This window comes from Mirounga angustirostris, unplaced genomic scaffold (assembly GCF_029215605.1).
Source record: "Mirounga angustirostris isolate CCGP_5_RB_7025 unplaced genomic scaffold, mMirAng1.0.hap1 SCAF_15, whole genome shotgun sequence".
Classification (NCBI taxonomy): Eukaryota; Metazoa; Chordata; class Mammalia; order Carnivora; family Phocidae; genus Mirounga; species Mirounga angustirostris.
The window spans coordinates 5,767,830-5,791,968 of NW_026991723.1; the positions used below are offsets into that span (position 1 = coordinate 5,767,830).

The 24,139-nt window shown below is 47.1% G+C and overlaps 1 protein-coding gene across 3 annotated transcripts in view; it reads left to right on the forward strand.

Annotated features, from left to right (window-relative positions):
* The first annotated feature begins 10,866 nt into the window (after positions 1-10,866).
* The window catches only part of ERMP1 (endoplasmic reticulum metallopeptidase 1), a 41,751-nt gene continuing 28,478 nt past the window's right edge, over positions 10,867-24,139 (forward strand). For all 3 annotated transcript variants that reach the window (XM_045882145.3, XM_054509136.2, XM_054509137.2), the window contains exons 1-4: positions 10,867-11,240; positions 12,648-12,949; positions 17,537-17,664; positions 18,278-18,383. In XM_045882145.3, coding sequence (XP_045738101.2) covers positions 10,882-11,240; positions 12,648-12,949; positions 17,537-17,664; positions 18,278-18,383 — 895 coding nt within the window. In that variant the 5' untranslated portion in view covers positions 10,867-10,881. The remainder of the gene's footprint in view (positions 11,241-12,647; positions 12,950-17,536; positions 17,665-18,277; positions 18,384-24,139) is intronic.

Consider the following 24,139-nt stretch of genomic DNA (forward strand, 5'->3'; position numbering starts at 1 on the left):
AAAACTTTGTTCAGGAAGGTTATTGTCCTAATTAAGGTAGTGAATTGGAGAGCAATTTTTAATGATAAGAATTAGGGGGAAAGAAATCCATATTTCCTAGATGTCACCGCAAGTGAAGAAGAAAATCCTGTTTGCGAGAGTTCCCCGCCGCTCTCCCCTGCTTGCTCTGGGTCCCGGAGGCCGCCCATGGTGTCTGCCTGCTGGTGCCCAGGAGACGCAGTGGAGGATGTATTGGGTCGGGAGTGGGGGAGGACCACCGTGGTGCTGGCAGACCTGAAGGAAAATGGGCCCTGTGGATGCAAGCCCCTGCTCTCCACACTCACAACTCCGAGAGGTATTCTTAGATGTGGCCGTTATTCGTATGTGGGTGGCCCTTTGTTATCCACATAATCATAGATTGCATTTGAAAGTACTCTGGTGGCTATAAAGAGTTTCCTTCTATTTATCTCATTTAATCCTGGGGAGTGGGCAAGGAAAATTGTAGACCCCTGTTCTGACAGATGGAATAACTTCTTTAAGGTCACATAACACGTTAGTGGCAGAGCTGGGACTTGAACCCAGATCTGTTCACCACTGGGGGTCCTGTTCTGCTCTCGGCTGTCTGTCTGTCAGGCTGTCTGTCTGCTGCCTCAGCGGTGAAGTGGATGCAGACTACTTTGTCGCCTCTCTCCTGCCCTGCCCCTCACCTCACCTTTAGGCTGCCCCTAGCTCCCGAGATACTCTACCTCCTTTGCAAAGTGTGGTTATCTTGTGTGGTAAAGGAGCAGCACCAGCCTTATCAGCAAGCCTGCTGCAAAGGCAGAGTCTCTCCCACCCACGTCTCCAGACTCAGATACTGAGTAGTTCTTGTACACAGTCAGGTTCAAGGAGCCCTGCTCGGCGGCATCGGACCAGCCAGGCCCGCCTGATACTCTGCAGTGGCTTTTTCCTCTTCCCTTCTCCTTGTCCCAAATGCTGGGAGGGCCCAAGCAACAGAGTTTCACTAATATCCTTTCTCCTGAAACTTCCCCACACACAGTCAATAACTTAAGGCCTCAGAAGAACTCCTCAGGCCAGCTCACTCCCCCTCATTTTCCCTTAAGGCCTTGACCTTGGGGTCCTGGCTCACTCTGGCAGGGAGTTCACTCAAGGAAGTTTCTTTACCAAAGGGCCCAAAGAACCCCTGGCCAAGGTGAGCTCTCTGGGAAGGCAAGAGCAGACCCCATTGCTCCAAGCGGGGCCAAGAGAGTCAAATCTTTTTGGTATAATCAGAGAACCAATCTGACTTTTTTTCTCCGGCAGAAATAACAAAAGATACCTGGCAGCAAAGGGAGGGGGTGAGAGATGAAGAGAGGTGTCATCAACCCCCAGGCCAGAAGAGCCCAACTCATCAATTGGGATTTAGTTTTGTGAGACGAAAAGAGAGAAGATAAATAACTCAAAGTATTCTTTCACTCTCATGCTTTCTGTCTGTCTTCCCACTCCCCCAAACTTTAAAAAACTTCTTTTTTTCAAGAGCACAAATACTTGTCAAATCATCTCAGGGTCACCGATCCAGGAGCATTATAAGTTTAAAAATAAACAATGATTAAAAAAAAAAAAAAAGCTGACACAAAAGAATACTTGAAGGCTGCCTGATGAAATCAGTGAAAACAGAAACAAGTAAAACACCACGGTTCAGGTTTTAGGCTCAGCAAAGTCAAGTTTTAGGTTTCAAAGGCCCAGCACTGTTCCTAGGGAGGGGAGGGACACCGTGGAGGGGGATGAGACTTTTCTCCTGTTCCTTTTAGCAGGAAACCCAGCTAAGGCACCAGGGAGGTGAGAGTACATCTTGCTCTTTGGAGTAAACCAGAAGGCCAACACGCTCAAACCAGCCACAATTTATGGTAAACCAGTTGGAAAGAATGTGGTATTTATTGATTTCTAGCTCTATAGCCAGGATGGTGTCTCTGGAAGGAGGAACTCAAGTTCACATAACCAGAAAGCATGAATGTCAACTGGAAATCTATTTATGGTTTCCTGTGAGGCTGATAAAGCTTGAAAAATCTGCCCCATGTATAAACAAATTGGGGGTGAGGAGGGTGCATGCCTAGGTTTTCTCTAGAAGAGTTCCTTTTAGTCTGACCCACATGGCTCCTTGTCAGATCTTGGCAAGGTGGACCGTAGAGGTTTCTCTTTAGCCGTCGCAAAAATTGAATTTAACCTCCCCTGCTGGGTCACTGTGTCGGAGCTTGGGCGGAAAGAGCTAGAATCCCGCAGGAAGGAAGTCTCAGGATTTAGAATGCCAGTGTTTTGTGTTTTCCGGGCCAGTGTGTCTAATTTTAAGAAGAAAGTGTTTTCCTTAACATCAGAACCAATTTGTAGATTTGACTGAGTCTCAGCTCCTGGAAACGTCGTCACAATCTGCAGACGGTTGCACTTCAAGTTAAGAGTCCATGCCAAGGGTGGTGGCCACAGTGAGGGAATGCTGGTGTTTTCCACTGCTGTGGGCTTTGCTGTAGGCCCACTGCTCCTTGCTCTTCCTTCCTCCCCCCAGGACACACGGGAAGAGTAAATACAGCTGCGTGGCCCCAGGCGTGGTCCGGAGCTTTGGGGGGAGGGCCAGGGCTCTGACCATGCCTTCCGTGTCACGCTCCAGTGTGTATGCTGAATTCCGTACCTGTGACGGGGCGGGGGTGAGAGGGAAGAATGTCGTTCAGAACCTTCAGCCCTACAGCTGCAAAAACTTCAGAAAGGGTTCTCCTCCTCACTCCCTGCTCCCTGCAGAACAGAGCAGTGGCTAAAAATGCGGGGTTGAGGGCTGGAGGGAGGAAGGCATCTGCCAAGGCTCACCTTCCACCTACGAGGGAGAGAAGGGCTGGCTAGCTACACCTGATCCCCTCTAGCGCTTTAAACTGTCCCATGAGAGACTATGGACTCTGAGAAACGAACAGGGTTCTAGAGGGGAGAGGGGTGGAGGGATGGGTTAGCCTGGTGATGGGTATTGAGGAGGGCACGTTCTGCATGGAGCACTGGGTGTTATACGAAAACAATGGATCGTGGATCAGCACATCAAAAACCAATGATGTATTGTATGGTGACTAACAAAACATAATAAAATTAAAAAAAAAAATAAAAACAAACTGTCCCCTAACTCAAGAGATAAGAACCCTGCGCATAACCTGATTCTCACTCGGGGAAATATTTTATCTTTAGCAGGGATGTCCTTGAAGGCTTAGAGGCCAGGCTTCAGAGGTTCCCAACGGACAGCCTGCGGGTGGGGTCCAGGGCGCGCACCTGCTTGGCTTGGCGCACGCATTGTCTTCTCTTTTCAAATTACTTTCCAAAATTAACAGAGCAGAAGGTATCACATAAATATCTGAACTGCTGCCATTTCTTGAAAAATTAGAAGATCTGGCTCCTCTGAGCCCCAAATTCCACACCACAGTGGTTGCTGTGACTGATTTTAGGTGGGGCTCGGGGTTGCAATTCAGCACAGTCCCTACCATTCCCAACAGCCCTGATCTGATCTGTTCTATTTTTACTAAATCTGCCCATATCAGGAAGTGGTTTGTCAGTGCTCCGTCACCCCCAATAAATCACAACCACCTGGCTGACACAATAGCACATTTGAATAACCAAGGTCTATCTGTCCCTTGGGTTTTAATCTCCGAATCTCTCCCATTGGGCTCCCAGCCTTGCAGGGCTCCCTTAAAGAGCTGCCTTACCTCCCGCTGGGATATTTGGGTGCCTCCTTATGGCAACAAAAATTAGAACCATGGAAGAATCTGGAAGAAAGTGGTTTTAAAAACCTGGGGCTATGAATGAAACTCTTTCCTTTGCCTTCTGTAAAGAATCAGCATATCTGACAAAGATCTGTTTGTTGATTTCCTTTTAAAAAACTAAGAGCAGAAATCCTAATTTGAGTTGCTTAGAAGAGGCTACTGCAACCTTTATTCTGTCACATTTTATAGCAACAGTGGTGGGGTAGCCAGTCACTTCACTGTCACTCTGAACCTGGGCAGGCATCTGCCTGTGGCGTGGAGAACTCTCTTTAAATTCTACTTACTGTAGTCCTCTGTGAATAATTTATAGCGAATCACATTTTAAAGTACTGTTCTTGAGGTGACATTCACATCATATACGATTAACCATTTTAGAAGTGGGCCGCTTGGGGGCATTGAGCCCATTCATGATATTGTGCAAGCCACCAGCTCCATCTGGCTCCGAAACATCTTCATCAGCCCAAAAGGAAACCCCCTACCGGTGGGTGAAGCGATTGATCCCATTCTCCCCTCCTCCCTGTCCCTGGTGGTCACCAGTCTTGGTTCTGTCTGTGTGGATTTCCCCGTTGTGGGTATTTTATGTGCGTGGAATCAGACAGTGTGTGGCCTTTTGGGACTGGCTCCATTCACTCAGCAGACTGTGTTTGGTGTGTATCCACAGTGTCCCCTGTATCAGCTCTTCATTCCTTTTTTTTCTGTGGTGGATTACTGTGAATACATTTCCCATTACTTAAAAAAAAACAATAGAGTACCTGTTCTTGATCCTTCTGGTTTTTTGCTCATTGATTACTTGCATCCCAAGGGTGACCGAGACTTGAGATGCGAGAGGAAAGCAGGTGTTTTCAGCAGAGAAGGTAGGAAGGCACCAGAAGGCAGGGGCATGAATGCACACATTTCCAGGGGTGGAGCGAGAACGGAGCGATAGCAAACACTTAGCGAACTGTTGCCCTTTAAGTGAAGATAGAAGTCAAGTTTCCCTCGGGCTTGTGTCACAAATGACCTTTCACAACTTTATTTAGGTTGCTGTAAGAGAGTTTGGCCAAGAAGTCACCAATTGCCTTTCGGGTACCTGCAGAGGAGTGGTGGGAGGATTTGGAAACTGAGTCAAAGATGCAGAGATGTTATCTTCCCCACTCCCCCGTGTCCTGCTACTAAGGTCCAGCCCACAGAATGGGCGCAGCCGTGGGCACATCTGGAGCTCTTACTGGGTCTCCTGCTCTAGGATCTCAAAACAGCCCTCTTTGCCCTACTGCTCAGATGGGGAAGCTGAGGCACAGCAAGGTTAACTAATTCACTGGAGGTGACATGGCAGGTGGTAGGGCAGCCCATACAGAAGGGGTTTGATGCAGTGGGTGGGTAGGACGCAGGAAGATGATGTATTTGCAGGTCCCCAGGCAATTCTTACGTTACGTGGTCCTCAGACCACACTTTGAGAGATATCTGTCATCCTCACCCAAGATCCTTCGCTGTCCCTTTTCTCCTTTGGGCATGTTGGAAAAGCAGCGGGTTGCGGAGGCTATTTTCGGCCGGTAAGCACCCGAAGAAGGTCACGGGCTTGCAGGCCAAGTGAAACCAGTCCAGGACGGAACCTGCAAAGGGTCTCAGGGGACTGCAGCAGGAGACAGCCACTCAGGAAGGGTCTCCGTAGGGGATGGAGGCTCTGGGTTTGCAGTCCTAGAGGGGCCGAGCCCCGGCAGTGCATGCACTCATTAATTTTTTAGTAGTCCAAACAACCAGCTTCAGCGTGGAGTCAGCTTCCCCCCACAAAACTGCTGAGTCACACCCCTCTGTCCTGTCTCTCACCTGCCCTGCAGCCCAGGGGTAAATGCAGACAAAGCCCTGGATATGTGCTGCTTAGATAAATCCCAGGAGCCTCGAAGATTCCTGGCTTCTCTTCCAGTAATACTAGGAATGTGCTATGAAGGAGGAGAAGAATATTCAAAATCCAAAGCCATTGAAATGCACACCCATCTGCTCTCCTCCTGTGTCACAGGCTAAATGTAAAGAATGATACAGTAAGTGAAAGATTCCCTTAAAAATGGTTTTATTGGGTTAGCAACTCATTAATTTCCAGATCTTTACCTTAAACTTTTTAGTCTAGAAATGTGCTTGAGGAGCATGGGCCAGAGATGGGGTTTTGACATTAAGTTCCTGTTGGATCGTGACCATGCTGGAATCAATTTATTGACTACCTTCCAAAGGGTGACAATGTGGTAGATTCCAGGTGTCTTTCCAGGCCCCGAGCTCCCTGTCTGAGGCTCTTACAGGAACACCCAGCCCAGGCTAGACAAGGTGACAGAGACACAAATGGATATAAAAGAAAAATACCACTCATGGGTGACTGGTGATGTTGCTTTGGGGTGTCTCCTTCCACACATTTAATATCCATTCAATATATTCTTTATTCATTTTGTATCTTTATTTCTTTTCTCTTTATATATTTTTCTCTTAATAATACGAGCACTTCTCCCACATTGTTGAATAGACTTTGGTGACGTTGCCTTTAATGCTACGTGACGTCCCGCACTCTGGATGCGCTGGAATTTATTGGACTTTTCCTTTATTTTTTTTTATGGTGAAGTAGTTTCCACAAATTTGATTTTTACAGATGGGCGTCCTTTTGCAATTTTTGAAAATTACATCTTTAGTAGATTACTACATCTGAAAATACTGCATCAAAAGTTGTGAATTCTTTTAGGACTCTTGGCACATCTTGCCAAGTTGCTTTCTGGAAGGGCATTCTGGTGTGTCCCACCTGCATCATATGCAAGTGCTCATCAATTAATCTTCTGTGAGCAATGCATATTTTAATTAAAACCAAGACAAAAATCTTTTTCAACGTGGTGAGATGATAATGGTTCCCATTTTTATATATGTACTTTTGATACAAAGGATGAATGATTTACATATTTTTCTATTGAGGCATTGGTGTTTTTCTTACTGATTTTAATATATATGATTAAATAGATCTATTAAATTATAAGTTATAAATATGTAATAGATTTAATTTTATATTTATATGTTATCAAGGCAGAATGAGTAGAAGTATATTAGTCCCTTGTTTTTAGAATTTGTTGAAAATAATGTTTCAGGTTTGTCATTTGACTTTTCATGTTTTTGGTGATTTTTTTTTTAAGTATTTATTTGAGAGGGAGAGAGCACGAGCAGGGGCTAAAGGCAGAGGGAGAGGGAGAAACAGACTCCCCGCTGAGCAGGGAGCCCAGTGCCAGGCTCTGGGATCATGACCTGAGCCAAAGGCAGAAGCTTAACCAACTGAGTCACCCAGGTGCCCAGTGATTGTTTTTGATATGAAGTTTTCAGTTTTGTGTAGTTAAATGGGATTTTTCCCTCTATGATTTCTTCTACTTTTTTTTTTTTTTTGGTTAAAGCGTCATTGTCCATTTGGAGTCTTAATTCTTTAATCATGTTTACCTTCTCTCTTTTTTTCTTTTTAAGATTCATTTATTGGAGGGCCGAGGGACAGAGTGAGAGAGAGAGAGAGAATCCCAAGCAGACTCTGTGCTGAGTGGGGAGCCTGACATGGGGCTTGATCTCAGGACCTGAGCAGAAACCAAGAGTCAGACGCTGAACCGGCTGAGCCACTCAGGCGCCCCCTACCTTATTTCTTATCAGTTAAAAAATTTGTTTGATTCTGAATTTTACTTTTTCTTTTTGGGTACGGAATATGGTGTGAGATTCCAATTTGATTTTTTTTTTTTTTTTTTTTGTCCCCAAAAGAGCCAATTTTCTCAGCCCATTTGTCTTCTGCACCTGGTGTGGATTCTCTTCTCCCCTCTTGGCTCAGGCTGTCCCCTGATTTTACTGTCACTGTAACATGAGGTCAAAGGCCTCCTCTCCCGGCCTCAGTCCTGGAGAACTTTCACTGGGTGCCCCAGTAACGCCCCTTCCAAAGAAGGAGACACATGGGCTACAGGGTGACCTCGGTGGAGGATAGGGATTGGCGTTTCCCCCGAATCCTGACAGCCTGCACGCCCTTTCACACACTTGGCCGGCTTACTAGAAAATACCAAGAGGTAGCAAAACAGAAGGGACTTGGGACATCTCGGTGCCTGTAGGCTGGTCAGACTCTCACTCTGTCAATTGCCAAGCGGGATGAAGTGGGTCAACCTGTCATCCGTAGATCAGCAGACGGAGCCTCTGGAGCCTTTCCCGTCTCGTTCCACCCCCATCAACAATTTGATCCGTGGGAACTAGAGTATGTGTTGCGTGCACTGTGGCCTACTACCCACACAAGCAAAAGTACAGATCAGTGGCTGCAAACACTTCAAAGGCTGGACATTAGCCAAGTCTCCTGTTAGCCTCCCTGATCTAGGTGTGGTCAGGGTGTTGCTCTGCCTGGCACTGGGACTCTGAGCAGTATTGTGACACAGAACTTAGCGCACGGCCGCCTCACGGCTCAAAACCAGCCCAGAGTCCTTGCGGTGACTCAGGAGGCCCTCCCCGCGCTCGGCCCTGCCTGCTTCTCCGACCTCCCCTCCATCACCGCCTCTCTTGCTCAGTCTGCTTTGAGCCACATGCCCTACTCAGCACTGCTTCTGAACACCCCCCGATTCATTTCCCTCTGCCTAGAACATTCTCCCCTCAGGCTCTTAAGGCCCCGTTCCTCATTTCATTCAGGTTACATGTCCTCTCAGAGAGATCTTCCTTGATCACCCAACTTTAAAAAACAACAACAACAACAAGAAAACAGCCTGGGTCACTCTCAATTCTCTGCTTTATTTTTCTTTATAGCACTTTGTGTGGCATTTTATACACCCATAAATACACACCCTCTTGTTTATTGTCTCTCCCAACTAGAATGTATGCTCTGCGAAGGCAGAAACATTGAATTGTTCTTCTCTACGTTTCCTCACCTTGGTCGGTATCTGACAGAGTAGATATCCTATGGTTGGTAGCTTGAAAATGTGAATACCATAGTTGACACAAGTCCAGAGAAAAGCTGTCATCCAAGCACCCAGCTGTAATAATGTACGTTATCTAGGGCCCTATGATGATCACAATGGGAAAATGGCCTTTATTCCAATCTGCAAAAGACTGTATAAGAATGAACATTCCAGAAAATATTACTAATGAGACTTATGCGTGAGGATCTTGCATAAGTATTAGCTGATTAATCCTCACTAAAGCCCTTTAAGGCAGACATTATCTCCATTATCACAGATAAGGATCCTGAGACTGTAACTTGCATGATGACATATTTATCGAAGGGATGCAATTCAGGATCTCGTATCGGACTCCAACAGCCAGGCTCTTTTCTGCTCTGGTGCGCTGCCTTCCACGGAATATCATCAGAGATGCTTAACATACATCATCCATTCGGAAAAAGAGCGCTCAGATGATTTAACCACTAGCACAGCTCCTGAGGGGTACAACTTACCCCAGGTTTTCTGATACCCACCCAGCCCAGAAAGTGAGAGCATAAAATACATAAAGCTTAAAAGACCATGGGACATGCATGCCCTTCCCCTAAGAATGAGTGAGCTCCACATCTTGTTACACTACAGTGGACAGAGTTGTTTCTGAGGTCTTATCTTCCAAAGACGGTAAAGTTTTTGGAAAGAGAATAGCAAGAAAGCTGGTTCTTAGACAATATATATTCATTTGCTCATTCAATAAATATGTATTGAGTGCCAACCATGTGCTAGGCACAGAGATGAGCACTGGGGACACAGTGATGAATAAACAAGGGAGATGCGGTCTTTGGTCTCACGGACCTCATAGGCTAAAAAGGATCTTTGTTAAAATGATGCTGCCACAAATTTCATTTTTAGGACTCAAGAAATATTTATGGACTACTTACTGCGTTTCATGGTTTGAGAGGAGGGCATAAAATAGTGAGCGAAGCCAGACACAATTCCTGCTTTCATGGAGCTTACAGTCTCATGAGAAAGATATTAAATAATAACGTGTGCACATGGGGATGTGAAATCCTACAAATAGTGGAAACTGGCTTCCTTAGATTAGGAGATTTCTGCTTGAGGAAGTGCCACTGGAGCTGAGATCTGGAGGACAAATAGAGGGTAACTGGGCAATGGGGGGGGGGGGAGAGAACCCTCCTGGCAACTTGAACAGCAGGTGAGAGGATCCTGCTGCAGAAGGAACGATGGCGAGCAGGAGGGACAGTGAAAGAGGACTGAGTGTCCGGAGAGCTGGGAATAAGGAGCGCCCTGGTTTCAGGTGGGCCTGAGCCTGGGCCAGGAGCAGCCCCGGGGGGGCTGGCGTACCTCCCCAGCCGGCCTCTGGGCTCACGGTCGGAGACACGGAGCCTGGAGGCAGGGAGGCCCAGGGCATCAGCAGGCAGGGGGAAGCTAGATGATCCCTAGCATCTGCAGTAAAACCAATGCTACGCCTCCAGGGACAGCTTCCCTGAACTTTGCAGAGTGCCCAGACTCAGCAGTGGACCAGATGCTGTTTTGGGGGGTCCCACTGAACCGGATTTAAGTTCTTCATCCGTTACCAGTTAAGTTTCTCAGTCGGTAGGAATAAAAATATTTCCTTTTCCGAGTTCTTGTGAGAATCGAATGCGATAAAGCATTAAAGCCCTGAGCACGGGGCCTGGCTCGCGGCCGATGTTCGGTAAATAAGGTGGTTGTTCATCAGTCCAGCGGAGACCATGGGAGTGCTGGTTGCCGCACCGGGTCATGCAGATCCCTGTGCGGCTTGCGTGTGTGGGAATGTCAGGCCGGGCTCCTTTGCGCAGCCCCAGTTCCAATTTTAAGAGCCAGGAGCCTACTTTTCCCGCTCTGTCGCCCCGTACGAAAGCGGGGCCCTCGTGCTCAGAACCCGCCCGGCGCGCCACGTGCCTTCTTTTAAAAGAGCGACCTCTCCCTTTTCTCACGCTTCCAGCTTTCTGGGTCCCCTCCCGTCTGGAAACGTCTGTCCCCGCCCGGGCCGGGCCGCCGCGCCGCAGAAGGCACCCCCGCCACGCCCACCCCCGGGCCGGCCCTGCCCGGGGAGGCGGGAGGCGGGGAGGCGGGTCGCGGCGGGACGGGCCAATCAGAAGAAGTTTGGCCCTCTGCGGGCTCCGTCCGCCCACTAGGAGGCGCTGCGGCCGCCGCGCCTGCTGCCGGGCCGGCGCGGGCCGGGGCGGTTGGGCTGGCGGCCGAGGCTCGCGGCCATGGCGTGGGCTTCCGAGCCGGCGGCCGTGAGGCGGCACCGCGTCGGAGGGGAGCGCCGCGGCGGCCCGGCGGCCGCGCCGCCGCCGGGGAGCGCGGCGCCGGCGCGGGGGCCCCCGGAGGACGCGGGCGGCGGCGGCGGCGGCGGCGGCGGCGGCGGCGGCGCGAGGACGCGGAAGCGGAGCGCGGGCGGCGGCGGCGCGAGCCGGGGCGCGGGGGCCGCGCTGTCCGAGGCGCGCGCCGCGCTGGGGCTGGCGCTCTACCTGCTCGCGCTGCGGGCGCTCGTGCAGCTCTCGCTGCAGCAGCTCGTGCTGCGCGGGGCCGCCGGCCGCCACGCGGAGTTCGACGCCCGCCGAGCCAGGTACCCGCCGCTCCCGCCCGGCCCGCGCGTCCGGCTGCGGCCGGGGCCCGGGGCTGCGGCACCTGCGGGCGCCCGTCCCCGCTCCTGCCCCGGGATCGCCCGGGCTCGCCGGCGCCCGCGGCCGCACGTGGGGCGGGGCGGCCCCGCGCGCCCCTGCCCCGGAGTCCCCGTTTAGGGATCGCGGAGCTTGCCTTGCGCCCTGCGAAGCCGGGAGCGCAGCCTGGGGGGGGCGGGGGGGGCGGGGAGGGTGCCCGGGTCGGGGGGGGGTCTGCACTGCGCTGGCTTGGCCGCCTCCGTTGTGCCCTCTTGCTCTTGGAGGGTTGGTAGTCGTCCCCCATCTTCTGCAGCGACTTCCACTTCTCACTAGCCTTCCTGCTTTGGAAATGAGATGGGAAGCGACATCTGTGTACCTAGGCCGTTCTATAAATTCGCTTCGGGGGGTAAGGCAGTGCTCAACTTCCTGAGGGTCCCAGCCCTCACACCTGTAAGCCGTGGAGGCTTTTTCTGAAAGACTGCACGTTCAAAATCTTACACTTTCAGAGGTTCTGAGGTTCCTGGAGTTTGTCCTTGGGCCCCTGGCGTGTGACATTGGTTGTTTCTTTTTTGTTTTGTTTTAAAGAAGGAGGGAGACTTTTGAGCCTGCTAGGGAAGGTGATCAAAGTCAAAGGTATCGTAACGCCAAGTGTATCAGAGCTCCTAAGGTCATAAGCTAGCAGAGTTTTCAACAGCCGCTGTGTTTTAAAAAAAACTTTTGACTACAAAGTGCTGGAAGCTTATTTTCTTAAGGACTTTCTGGAACACTCCTCCCCCACTCCCTTTTTGCCTGCTTGGAATGCAGTGAAAACACAACACGTTTTTTGTTGTTGTTTGTTTTACGGGTAGGGTTGGCTTTGGCCTGAATTGAAGTTATTAGGCCTAGTGTGCAGTGAGACGGCTGAGTCCATTCTCAGCGATCAGAAGTTTTCTTTTCTTATTCAACCTCTTGCCTTAATTGTCTCTGCTCATTGGCTTCTGCTACTTAGAATCAGTAACCCTCCAGAGTGTGGCACAATGAAGCTGGATTCTTTCTGTCCAGCCTTCAAGCAGCTGCATGTTTAGAATAGAATCCCTGGTCTTTGTGTTGATTTGATATGGGGATAGGGAGAATTTGGGAGTGGGGTGGGTGGAGAAAACTCTGAAGGGAGGAACTCCCGGGAGGCAAAATAAAATGATGGAACCTTACAAGTGATTTTCACAGGGTAACTGAAATAATAAAAGTCAGCCCCCCTCCCTTTTATTTGTGTAAGAAGTCGGAGAACCTGTTTGCGCAGTGGGGTCGGGAGGGCATGCAGGAAAGATCTGCCCTGTGTCAGTGCCAATTCTCAGCCTAGCGCTCCTTGTCACCGTCATCCTTTCGGTTTCTTCCAGGGATTACCTTGAACACATAACATCCATTGGCCCCAGGACCACAGGAAGTCCAGAAAATGAAATCGTGACGGTCCATTACCTTTTGGAACAGATTAAACTGATTGAAGATCAGAGGAACAGCCTTCACAGGATTTCGGTCGACGTGCAGCGACCCACAGGCTCCTTCAGCATTGACTTCCTGGGGGGTTTTACGAGTTACTACGACAACATCACCAACGTCGTGGTGAAGCTGGAGCCCAGGGACGGAGCCCAGCACGCGGTCCTGGCCAACTGTCATTTTGACTCCGTGGCAAACTCACCAGGTACGGACCTGGTCTTTAGTCCTGTCAGAGTTGCCCATCAGTAAGCCCAGAAAGCTTATTAACTCCAAGCTGCTTGGGCAGTTGTTCAAGATAAAGATGCAGACCCTCACCATTCGCTCAAGTGCTTGCTTGCTCTATTTTTTGAATATCCATGCCAGTAGCCCAGGGGCTGGACGTGGAATGTTTCCAGTAGGTCGCAGCTGCTTTATCAGCATTGCCAGTCCTGTGTCCCTGAGTCCCAGGGCTAGGTTCCGCCACTTGAAGTGTGCACTCAGCTAGGTGTTGTATGAGGCTTTGGGGAGTTGGGATGAAGGAAGGGTTTTTGCCTTCAGGGAATGCAGGGTTTGGAAGACAGCTCTCCTAGCAGGGAGGAGTTTGGTTCACTGGGGATGCCATACTCTGAGAATATCTCATTAATCTATAAACCTTGCTCTGAAAATACTTCGGTAAAATAGAATACCTGATGTTTAGGACAGTGCCTGACACAATAAATACTTGCAGAATGAATGAGAATTCCCTAAATTAGACTTGCATTTTTAAAAATAAGATTCACGAGGGAGATGTTTTCAGTAGCTGGATTGTAAGTAGGGACGAATAGAAAACCCTGTCTTTTGTCACAGGAGTAAACTTAGCTGATCGCCACTGATCAGAGACAGAGGTGGCACCAGATGCTGGGCTTCTAGCCTGTCAGTTCTTTGAGCTACATTTGAAAGGAAGGAGAGTATTAGCGTGTAGTTAACGTTCTTTTTGGCAAACTACCTAATCTCTTCTTTGCTCAGTTTCTGGTCTGTAAAACGGAGATAGTAGTACTCTCAGGGCATGGAAAATCTTTTTTTTTCCTCCCCATTGTTATTTGATAGTAATTCTGAGTTGCTTGAACTTACAGCACGCTCATATGAACATCTAGAGTTGTACAAAAGATTAAAAAAATTGCTTGATAAAGTGATTCGTACTAGGATGTCTTTAATCAGAAAGCTTGCCAATTGCATTTAGAATGTGGCATGCTTTTTCAAGTATCCGTGTACAAACATCTGTTTTATAAAGTCAGAAATACCTTTGTGTGTGCTTAGGGCAACCAGTAGTCTTTTATGCCTATTTCTTTTTTTTTTTTTAAGATTTTATTTATTTATTTGAAGAGAGAGACATAGTGAGAGCAGGAACACAAGCAGGGGGAGTGGGAGAGGGAGAAGCAGGCTTCCTGCTGAGCAGGGAGCCCGATGCGGGGCTCGATCCCAGGACCCTGGGATCATGACCCGAGCTGAAGGCAGATGCTTAACGACTGAGCCACCCAGGCGCCCCTTTTATGCCTATTTCAACGAAGCTGTAAATTAAGTGTCTCCCTGGGCCCACTATTACAGTGCTTAAATTCTTGGATGGGACAGATTAACACCATGGTTATTTAAGAGCATTATAAAAGGAAGGTATGTATGCAAGTATCAGAAACATAGTGCTGGTTATTACAGATCGCATACATGGAGTCCAGGAAGGAAACGATGGCGATTTTGTGGGTCATTGGAACCCATTTTTAATTAAAATTTTATAAGAATACCTAGCCAACAATTTCAAGGAAATTCCTGTCAATTATAAATTGTTCAAGTAGTTGAAAATAAATAAAAATAGCTAAAAAACACAGTATATCCTTTTAGTGGATGAACTCCGTGAAACACAGAGATACATATTTTTTTTTAGTTCTTTTCAGCAGCGTATCTGGAACTTCAGGAACTGCTGTACCATTTGGAGTAATGTTACCCACAGAAAGGCCTTAAATGTCTTCTTGGGTTTGCTGCATGGGTCCAGGGTGTTGGTAGAAAAGCGTGAGTTATTTCAGTGGCAGTTTCAATTTCAGGGTTAATTCTGACTGGAAAGTGATGTTGGCATATCACCCGCCCTTAGAGATGCTGTCCTCTAACTACCCCTTTTTTTTTTTTTTTTTAAGATTTTATTCATTTATTTGACAGAGAAAGAGAGAGAACAAGTAGGCAGAGAGGCAGGCAGAGCGAGAGGGCGAAGCAGGCTCCCCGCCGAGCAGGGAGCCCGATGCGGGGCTCGATCCCAGGACCCCAGGATCATGACCTGAGCCGAAGGCAGCGGCTTAACCGACTGAGCCACCCAGGCGCTCCTCTAACTACCCTTTCTGAAAGGTATTTAGTCCGGGGCCCCTGGGTGGCTCAGTCCGTTAAGCATCTGACTCTTGATTTCAACTCAGGTCATGATCTCAAGGTCGTGAGATCAAGCCCCATGTCAGGCTCAGCCCTGGGAGTGGAACCTACTTGGGATTCTCTCTCTTCCTCTTCCTCTGTCCCTCCCCACCTCTCTCGCTCCAAAAAAAAGGTATTTAATCTTCTCTAGCCCCGTTCTCAGTTGCCAGAACCATTAAAATAAAGGAAGGTAAGTAGACAGATTAATTTTTTAAGCAACCCTAGATATATTTCTTTCAGTTTTCATTTTTCTCACTTTGAATAAACATTTTATTGTTTGCTATTTACGTTAAAGTAACTCAGAGTCTCAAAGTTAAAAAAAAAAAAAGTCGTTTCCTTTGGTTGCCAGAAGGTGTTACTTTTTACTGATAACTGGGTAGACTTTCTGCTTGATAATAATTAGTTAATGATTACTTTGTTCACTTTGATTAAAATACAGTTTAGTGATCACTACCAAGACAGGGATGGCTAATTAGTTTTTTCTTGAGTAGGAAGGGGTTCTGGAATGTAACAGTGCCCAAGCTAGCATTTTAGCTCGTTGCAGAGCCTTTCTTAAATTTGTAAAGAGAAGGAACAATTTAACACTGGATGCGGACCACATTTTCTTGTAATCCTCATAACACACCCATGAGATAACTATCATTGGCCTTGCCCTCCAAACCAGGAAATTGTAGGGTAAATAACAGCTAGAATTTACTTCCAGGTCTTTCTTGCCCTGAAACCCATGCTAAATTCTGCAGCACCCTCCCTCCCCATGCGTAAACGCAGAAATGCTCTTGCCTGGATTATTGCTGTGTCTTGTTTACCTACACTTGAAACTTTTTAGTATGTTAGATTTCAAATTGTACAAAAACAGAATTGTTTGACCTCAGCGTACCCATCTCCTAACTTCAGAGACCCGATCTTGTTTCTTTTCCCCCACTCCTGCACCTCTTGGTTATGTTCAAGCAGATCTCAGCCTTACTGGTTTCTCTGTATTTCAGTCGGTGTCACTGAAAGATAAGGAGTCTTTTTGGACATGCTCAAAATACCATGAATTACCTCACTAAAAAAACTTAATAATTCCTTAATATCATCAAATGTCCAGTTAGTTCCTTTACCTTTTATAGTGCCTTAAAAAAAATCAAGGTATTAAAGTCATCATTATAATCACCTTTAATAAATCTGTGAAGTTTCTGAATCAAGAAGTGAAGAGGTCTGCTGAGGGCCTCTGCTTTCTCGCTGCTGGGAGTGGGGATGCTGTTTAGGTCATTGGTCTCCGTCCTGTGTCTTATTAGATATGATGTCTTCTTTGTATTTGTTCATCACATAATCCCTTTCATCACATGAGCTTTAAAAAATGCGACACCACCCCCATTGCCCCCCTCCCGCCGCCCAACCCCGTGAATGTGGAGGGATGTGCAGCTTTAGGACTATGGCAGGAAAGGCCCGGTGGCGGCTGGAGATGATGGAGGAAGCCAGGGCACCAGACAGGAGACTATTACTGTGGACGTGGCATGAGGAGAGAACGGAGCACCTTGCCTCGGGGTGATGAGAATGCCACTTGTCAGTATTAATTGAGGTCCCACCTGGCTGCTGATTCAACAGATGTGAGTGGAGTGACGGCTCAGGGCTAGGCACGGTTCCGCACCAGTCCGCAGGCGACCCAGACCGAGGGTCCCAGCCCTCCTGGAGTGAGGCGGGGCCGGCGGCTGCTGTTGTCAACCAATGGTGGCAGAACAGAGCTGTGCTTCTGGTCTTGCAGCCATGGTGGTGCTTTTTTTTAAAGTAGGCTCCACGCCCAACATGGAACCCAACGTGGGGCTAGAACTCCTGACCCCGAGATCAAGACCTGAGCCGAGATCAAGAGTTGGACGCTTAACCAGCTGAGCCGCACTGTGGTGCTTTCTTTTTTTTTTTTTTTTTTTTTTTTTTTGAGAGAGAGAATGAGAGCGAGAGAGCATGAGATGGGGGAGGGTCAGAGGGAGAAGCAGACTCCCCGCTGAGCAGGGAGCCCGATGCGGGACTCGATCCCGCGCATCCGGGATCATGACCTGAGCCGAAGGTAGATGCTTAACCGACTGAGCCACCCAGGCGCCCACTGTGGTGCTTTCTTGATGAGAAAACCCTGTTCCTAGCCATGACAGTTCATCCTGTAAAAGGGGTTTTTTGTTTTTTTTGTTTTTTTAATTTCAAAGATTTTATTTACTTCTTTGAGAGAGAGAATACCAGCGATGGGGAGGAGCAGACTCCTCGCTGAGTGTGGAGCCCACCACGGGGCTCAATCCCAGGACCCCGGGATCGTGACTTGAGCTGAAGGCAGACGCTTAACCGACTGAGCCCCCCAGGCCCGCCCCTTCATCCTGTAAAAGTTTTAAAATCTGAGGAGCAATCTCTTTCTAATTTAAAGGTGCCAGTGATGATGCAGTTAGCTGTTCAGTGATGCTGGAAGTCCTTCGCGTCTTGTCAGCATCTTCAGACGCCTTACATCATGCTGTCATATTTCTCTTTAACGGTGCTGAGGAAAATGTCCTACAGGTGAGATTTTACCCTTGGAAATACTAATATTTGAATAATAGTAACGAGAATAGTAGTAATAGCTAACGTGCATTTCGATGATTCATTTGTGTAGTACCCTACAACGATAGTATTGTACCTGGCAATACTTCAGAAACCCCCCAGCCACGTGGACCCACCTGCAGTATTTGAGAACTCACAACAGACCATCTTGTCAGCATTTGATTCATAAAAGGGCTTCATGAGGGCATGATTAACCACCTCGGGTTTTCTGGGACGCTGGAGTTTCAGAGATGTTTTGAGGCAGGCGTGCAGCATGAATACCCGAGCCCGAGGCTTGTCCTCTCTCCTCTGTTCGCTGGCCTGGCCTCGCACTTACTGAGGATGCTGTTCGGCACCACTCGGGGAAATCAGGCTGCCTTCTGCGACGGTGACTTGCCACTCAGCGGACTGCACGCGGCCGTTGTGCGTGGAGAAACGGATACACGTCTTGAGATACTGCCTTTGAAAAAAATGAGAGTTTTCCCATTCTTCCCCTTATCAGCACAGACACTCTGTCTTTAAAATAAGCAAAATAGACTTGGATAATTTAAGGTTGTCTAACCTCTGTTTGTTTCATTTCCTTCTTATTCAGGCCAGTCATGGTTTCATAACTCAGCACCCCTGGGCCGGCTTGATTCGTGCATTTATTAACCTGGAGGCAGCGGGCGTGGGAGGGAAAGAGCTTGTGTTCCAAACAGGTATGTGAGGCTGTATTTTACATTTTAATGCAGTTGCATCGTATACCTGAATGCGATTCTTATTTTTATAAAAATGGAAGCTTTTCGGACTTAAATAATCTCTCCGATGAAACAAATGTTCTTTGTAACGCATGGGATAGTTTTACTTTGTCGTTTTTGGCATTTTTAACGAGATGGTAGTAACAGCACCTAACGTTTGCATAGCGCTTATTACGCGCTAGGTGTTGTTCAAAGCATCGTATATGTATTAAGTCGCTTAGTCCTCAGAGCAGCCTGAGGGCTGAGTACTGTCACGACCGTCCTTTCGCACATGAGAAAACCGAGCCAGGAGAGTACAGCGTCCGTGAGGTTTCACAGTTGGTAAAAGGCACAGTGGGGTGGAACCTGGGCGGCCCAGGCTCGCAGCCCTCGTTCGTGACCGCAAACCAGATTGTCACGTAGGTGTGGACTTTGTTTTATCCGTTATGGGTGATCGTGATGTAAATAATACTAAATGACAACCATTTCATGAATTAAAATGAGAAAATATGCCTCTGGTTAAAGGGCTTTAAATTGATCTTTGAATTAATTTGAACGGTCACAGAATTCAGTAATACTTCATCAGCCAGAGAAATATTTTTAATTTTATGAGTAAGCCTTCCTAAGAATAACAAGATGATGGGGCATAAGGATAGCACCCATTAAGTTAGTGAGGATCGTTTGTCGCGTTTCTTAACAGAATTCGAGGTTCCGCATGAGAGACAATGGACTCTGAAAAACAAACAGTGTTCTAGAGGGGAGGGGGGTGGGAGGATGGGTTATCCTGGTGGTGGGTATTTAGGAGGGCACATTCTGCATGGAGCACTGGGTGTTGTGCACAAACAATGAATCATGGAACACTTCATCTAAAGCTAATGTTGTAATGTAAGGGGATTAACATAAGAATAAAAAAATTAAAAAAAAAAAAAAAAAAAAAAAAAAAAAGAATTCGAGGTTCCGTGCTTCCTAAACTCTAACGTGGAGAGTCGCACACCATTTTCCCCAGGGTATTAGACGTTTGAATAGCGCCTTTTTGCCAGACACACAGCATTTGGTAGAAGTTCTGTAATGGGGGACCTGAGATGGGCCAGGAGGAGTGAGTAAGCTGATAGGGGAACTTTTTAGTGCCCTTTACAGACTCGGTATTGGTGAAGATGTGCGAAGCATGCCATTATATATAACCTAAAGAGTACCGTGTTTTAATATTCCCCATCCAACTTATGTTAGACGCTTACCCTTCAAAAATGGATGTATGTTTTATGTCAGCTGACCTCTGAGAACCTCAAGGTCATGACATGGGAGGGAGGTGCTGCTTTCCTTCCCACTCTCCAACCTTTCTGTTTGCTCTGATGCCTCACCTAACTAGCGGGAAGCTGGCGCTGACGTCTGTGGGGCTCAGGAGAGGCTGCGCTGTGCTCCGTGCCCCTCCTATTCTGGGGTTCAATCAGGATAGGGGGCTTACATGGTGGAACAACCTCCAGATCAAAAAGCAGCAAGAGGAGATTCTGTAAGCAAAGCTGACGTCTGTCCTCCGGTGAAAATGTCAGGGCTCCGCTCGCAGGAGTCTGTGGGTCTTCCCTCCTGGGAGCGTACTCTGTGTGCAGTGCTCGGCCGTTCGCACTGTACTTCCGGACCCCTAGGGCCCAGATCAAAACCAGACCTGCGGTGCAGTCGGTACCTCTCCTGAATTTATTCGGTGCATATGTAGTAACATATTTTACACATACGTAGTCCAGAGAAGTTAAAACACATTTCCCTAGGGCTAGTTAGATCTAGATCCAAGTTCATTTCATTTACAGTTACCGAGTACCCCCTCATGCTAGGTGTGACTGGCCTACGGCCCATGCTCTTTTTGCTAAATGTAGATAGTTTTCCATAAACATTGTACACTTGCACACATTTTAGATGTAATTGTATTATCTGGGAAGATTTAAACAAACTACAGTAGCGGTCACTGCTGTCTGGTGAGTGTCACCGGGTGGAGTGGGGCTGGGTGTCCCTGGGGTGGAGGATGGGGCTAAATGTGAAAAGCCAGCGTGAGCTCTCCATCACTTCATGAATTTAAAACCAGAATTGTCATTACTGCTTTACTTACACTCTTTATAGTTTTCTGTATTGTTTACATTTTTGCATTGCATTTGATTACTTTAATAATAAAAGCAAAGAATAGACTTGTTACTAATTAGCAATATGTAGTTGGCCCTTGGACAATACAGGGGTCAGGGGCACTGATCCCCTGAATGGTTGAAAATCTGTGTGTAAGTCTTGACTCCCTGAAAACCTAATTGCTGGTCTGCCGTACACCGGAAGCCTGACTGGTAACGAGCAGTCGATCAACACACATTTTGTATCTTGTGTGTATTGTATATTGTAATCTTATAATAGAGTGAGCTAGAGAAAAAATATTATCAGGAAAATCATAAGAGAAAATACACTTCCAGTATTATACATATTTATTGGAAAAAATCCACATGTAAGTGGACCAGCACAGTCCAAACTCATGTTGTTCAAGGGTTAACTGTATATACAATTTAAATGTTTCACTCATTTGAAAATAAAATCCTCACACTTCAGAATTAATTTTTTTCTGGAGGGGTATCCTACAGAAGATTTGGGGGAATGTTTCCCTCCCCTTTCCGAGTTTTTACTCCATGTTTTCCCTGTAGGTTTTGGTAGCTTATTCTTGTGGCTGAACCACGTACGGGACAGCCTCCCGGGCGCGTTCTGACATTCCAGCACCTTTCTCAGGCTCTCCCTTCCCCCTGCCACTGCCCGCCAAAGCCTGGCGTCCTTGCGGGGATGACTTTCCCAGGGCGAGTCAGCGTGGCTTCCACGTGTGACTAAGAGGATAAAGCCTCCAGGATGTGGAGTCCTGCTAGGTTGCCCCGTCCTCAGCTTCGTAAACAGGCACTTGCCCTGTCCTGGAAACACCTTGGTTAAAACAGTTTGTAGTCACTAGTGTGCCATTGTCCCTTCAGAGAGAGACATTCACTCGGGGAGTTTTTAGTGACTGGAATAATCATTACCACCTAATTCTGAAAAGGGCCAGGGTCCATGAAAGAATGACTGACTTTATCAGACTAATGATTTATGTCATGACCCAATAAGGCTGTTTGAATCATTTGAAGGTGTTATAAAATCCATTATTTTAAAATTTAATCAGATTAAACCAGTAATAAATGTCCCCTGTGAAAAATTCAGATACTACCAACCTCGAGTAGAAGCCCAAAAGCAAAGGGGTCACGGAATCCTTTTTTTCTACTGTGAAAAATATTGTGCCCCATGTCCTGCCCCAGAGCAAACCACTGTGATGGTTTAGTCCCTAATCTTCTGGAATTTTTTTCTACACACACATAGAAAGAGTAAGTTAATATAGATTACAAAAATGAAATTCTACCCTATTTACTGTTTTATAACCTGCTTGAGATCGCATTCGTTTAAAACAGAATGGAACTTTATTGAGGTGTAAGCCACATACCTTGTAATTCACCCATTTAAAGTAAAACTCAGTGGTTTTTAGATCTCTTCACAGGGTTGAGCGGCCATCACTGCAGTCAATTCTAGAATCTTCTCATCACCCCAGAGAGAAGCCGCACACTCACTAGTCTGGCTTTTTTCAATACATAGCATGTTTTCTAAGGTTTATGCATGTTGTAACACGTGTGAGTACTTCCTTATCTTTATGACTGAATTATGTTCCATTGTATGGATAGAGAGTGCGTTTTGTTGATCCATTCGTCAGTCGATGGCCATTTGGATTGATTGCGCTTTCAGGCTCTCAGGAATAAGGCTGCTGTGAGCATTCGTGTGCAAGTGTGTTTTCCTTTCTTTGGGGTGGTTACCTAGGTCATACGGTAAATTTATGTTTAACTTTTTAAGAAACTGCCAAACTAAGTAGTCAAGCTTAATTTCAGAAGAAATGTAAATTCAGATAACAGTAAATTTTTAAACTTTTATTTTTTTAATGAATTTTTTAAGCTTTAGATTTGCAGAAAGTCAGCAGGATAGTAATGCCTGGCGCCGCTGGAGTAGGCCATGTTGTACAGTGTTGGGGGAAGTGTAGACTGAGGCTTTTGGGGGGCGGTTTGGCGACAGGTGCCACTTTTAAAACGTGCAGACCCTCCTGCCCAGCAAGGCCACTTGTAGGAATTTATCCCGTAGAAATAACTGCCCATGGACACGTCGATCCAAGTACTGCATAGTCGTCTCAGCTGTTTTATAAGACCGAAAAACTGAGAATGCCTTCTAGGTCCATGCACAGGAGACGGGTTATATTCAGGGAGACCTAAACATTTTTCCCCTCTTCCGACCATGGCTCATTTCTCTGTTCCCAGCGATTGCAACATTCTTCAGGAGTGGAATTCCTTGTCTTACTTGGCTCTCAGAGCAGCCAGCACAGGCTCCAGCCAGACGCCCCAAGGTCAGATCCCAGATCACACACACTCGGCGAGCAACCTTGAACCAGTCCCACAGCTGCTCGTGCTTTAGTCCCTCATCCATAACGGTGCACAGTGTTAGTACCCCCCCTTGAGATTAGCAACCACTGAGTAAACCACTGAGTAAAACCCTCAAAAAAAATTTCTGACCTAAGGGCTCCCTTTGCCTTGTTTGTATTATGGGGCATAGCTCACTCAGGAGCTGACTAACGTGCCCATCCCAGTCTCCCCAGACTTCCTTTTTGTACCAGAACTTGACCTGTAGGCTTCAGTGGGCAATTAGGGAGAGGCTGGAGCCAGGCTGGAGCGCTGACACGCAGTAGTTGGATCTCCAAGGGCTTAAAGGCCAGTTAGCGGACATTTAAAACTGGACATTTCTTTCCTGCTGATGGGGGTCTTACCTTTTTCACAAGTATTACCACTTTAAGTGTCTTTATTTTATCTTTCATTGTAAAAGAAAAGCACGCAGCTCTGCGTCTTCAGCCTGATGAATTTTTACAGACAATATAATCGTGTAACCAGAACTCAGATCAAGATTGAGAGTATTGCCCGCACTCCAGCATCCTCCCCCATGACCTTTCCCGGCCTTCCTCCCTCAAATGGTTACTGCTATCCGGACTTATGTCCTGACAGATTTAATTTTGCTTGTATTTAAACTTTCTATAACTTGACTCCCAGACTATGTTTTCTTTTGTTTATGGCTTCTTTTTTACTCAACCTCATGTCTGTAAGATTCATCTGTCTTGTGTTTAGCAGGACTTCATTCTTTTTTATTGCTGAATACTATTCCATTGACAAGAATAGCCATTCTCCTGGTGATGTTAGATTGTTTGTTGGTTTTGGCTCTTATGAGGGGTGCTGTTGTGAACATTTGTTTTCTTTTATGTTTCGCGTATAGGTGAGATCATCTGGTATTTCCTTTTCTCTGTATGACTTCTTTAGCATAATGCCCTCTAGTTCCATCCATGTCGTTGCAAATGGCAAGATTTCCTTCTTTTTTAATGGCTGAATGATACTCCATTGTGTATATATGTACCACATTTTCTTTATCCATTCATCTGTTGATGGACACTTAGGTTGTTTCCATATCCTGGCTATTGTGGGTAATGCTGCAGTGTCCGTGGGGCCGCGGTGTGCGTGGGGCCACGGCGTGCGTGGGGGCGCATACTGTTTTCCACAGTGGCTGCTCCAGTTTACGTTCCCACCAGCAGTGCACAAGGGTTCCCTTTTACCCACATCTTCACCAACACTTTATTTCTTGTCTTTTTGGTAAAAGCTGTCCTAACAGGTGTGTGATGATAT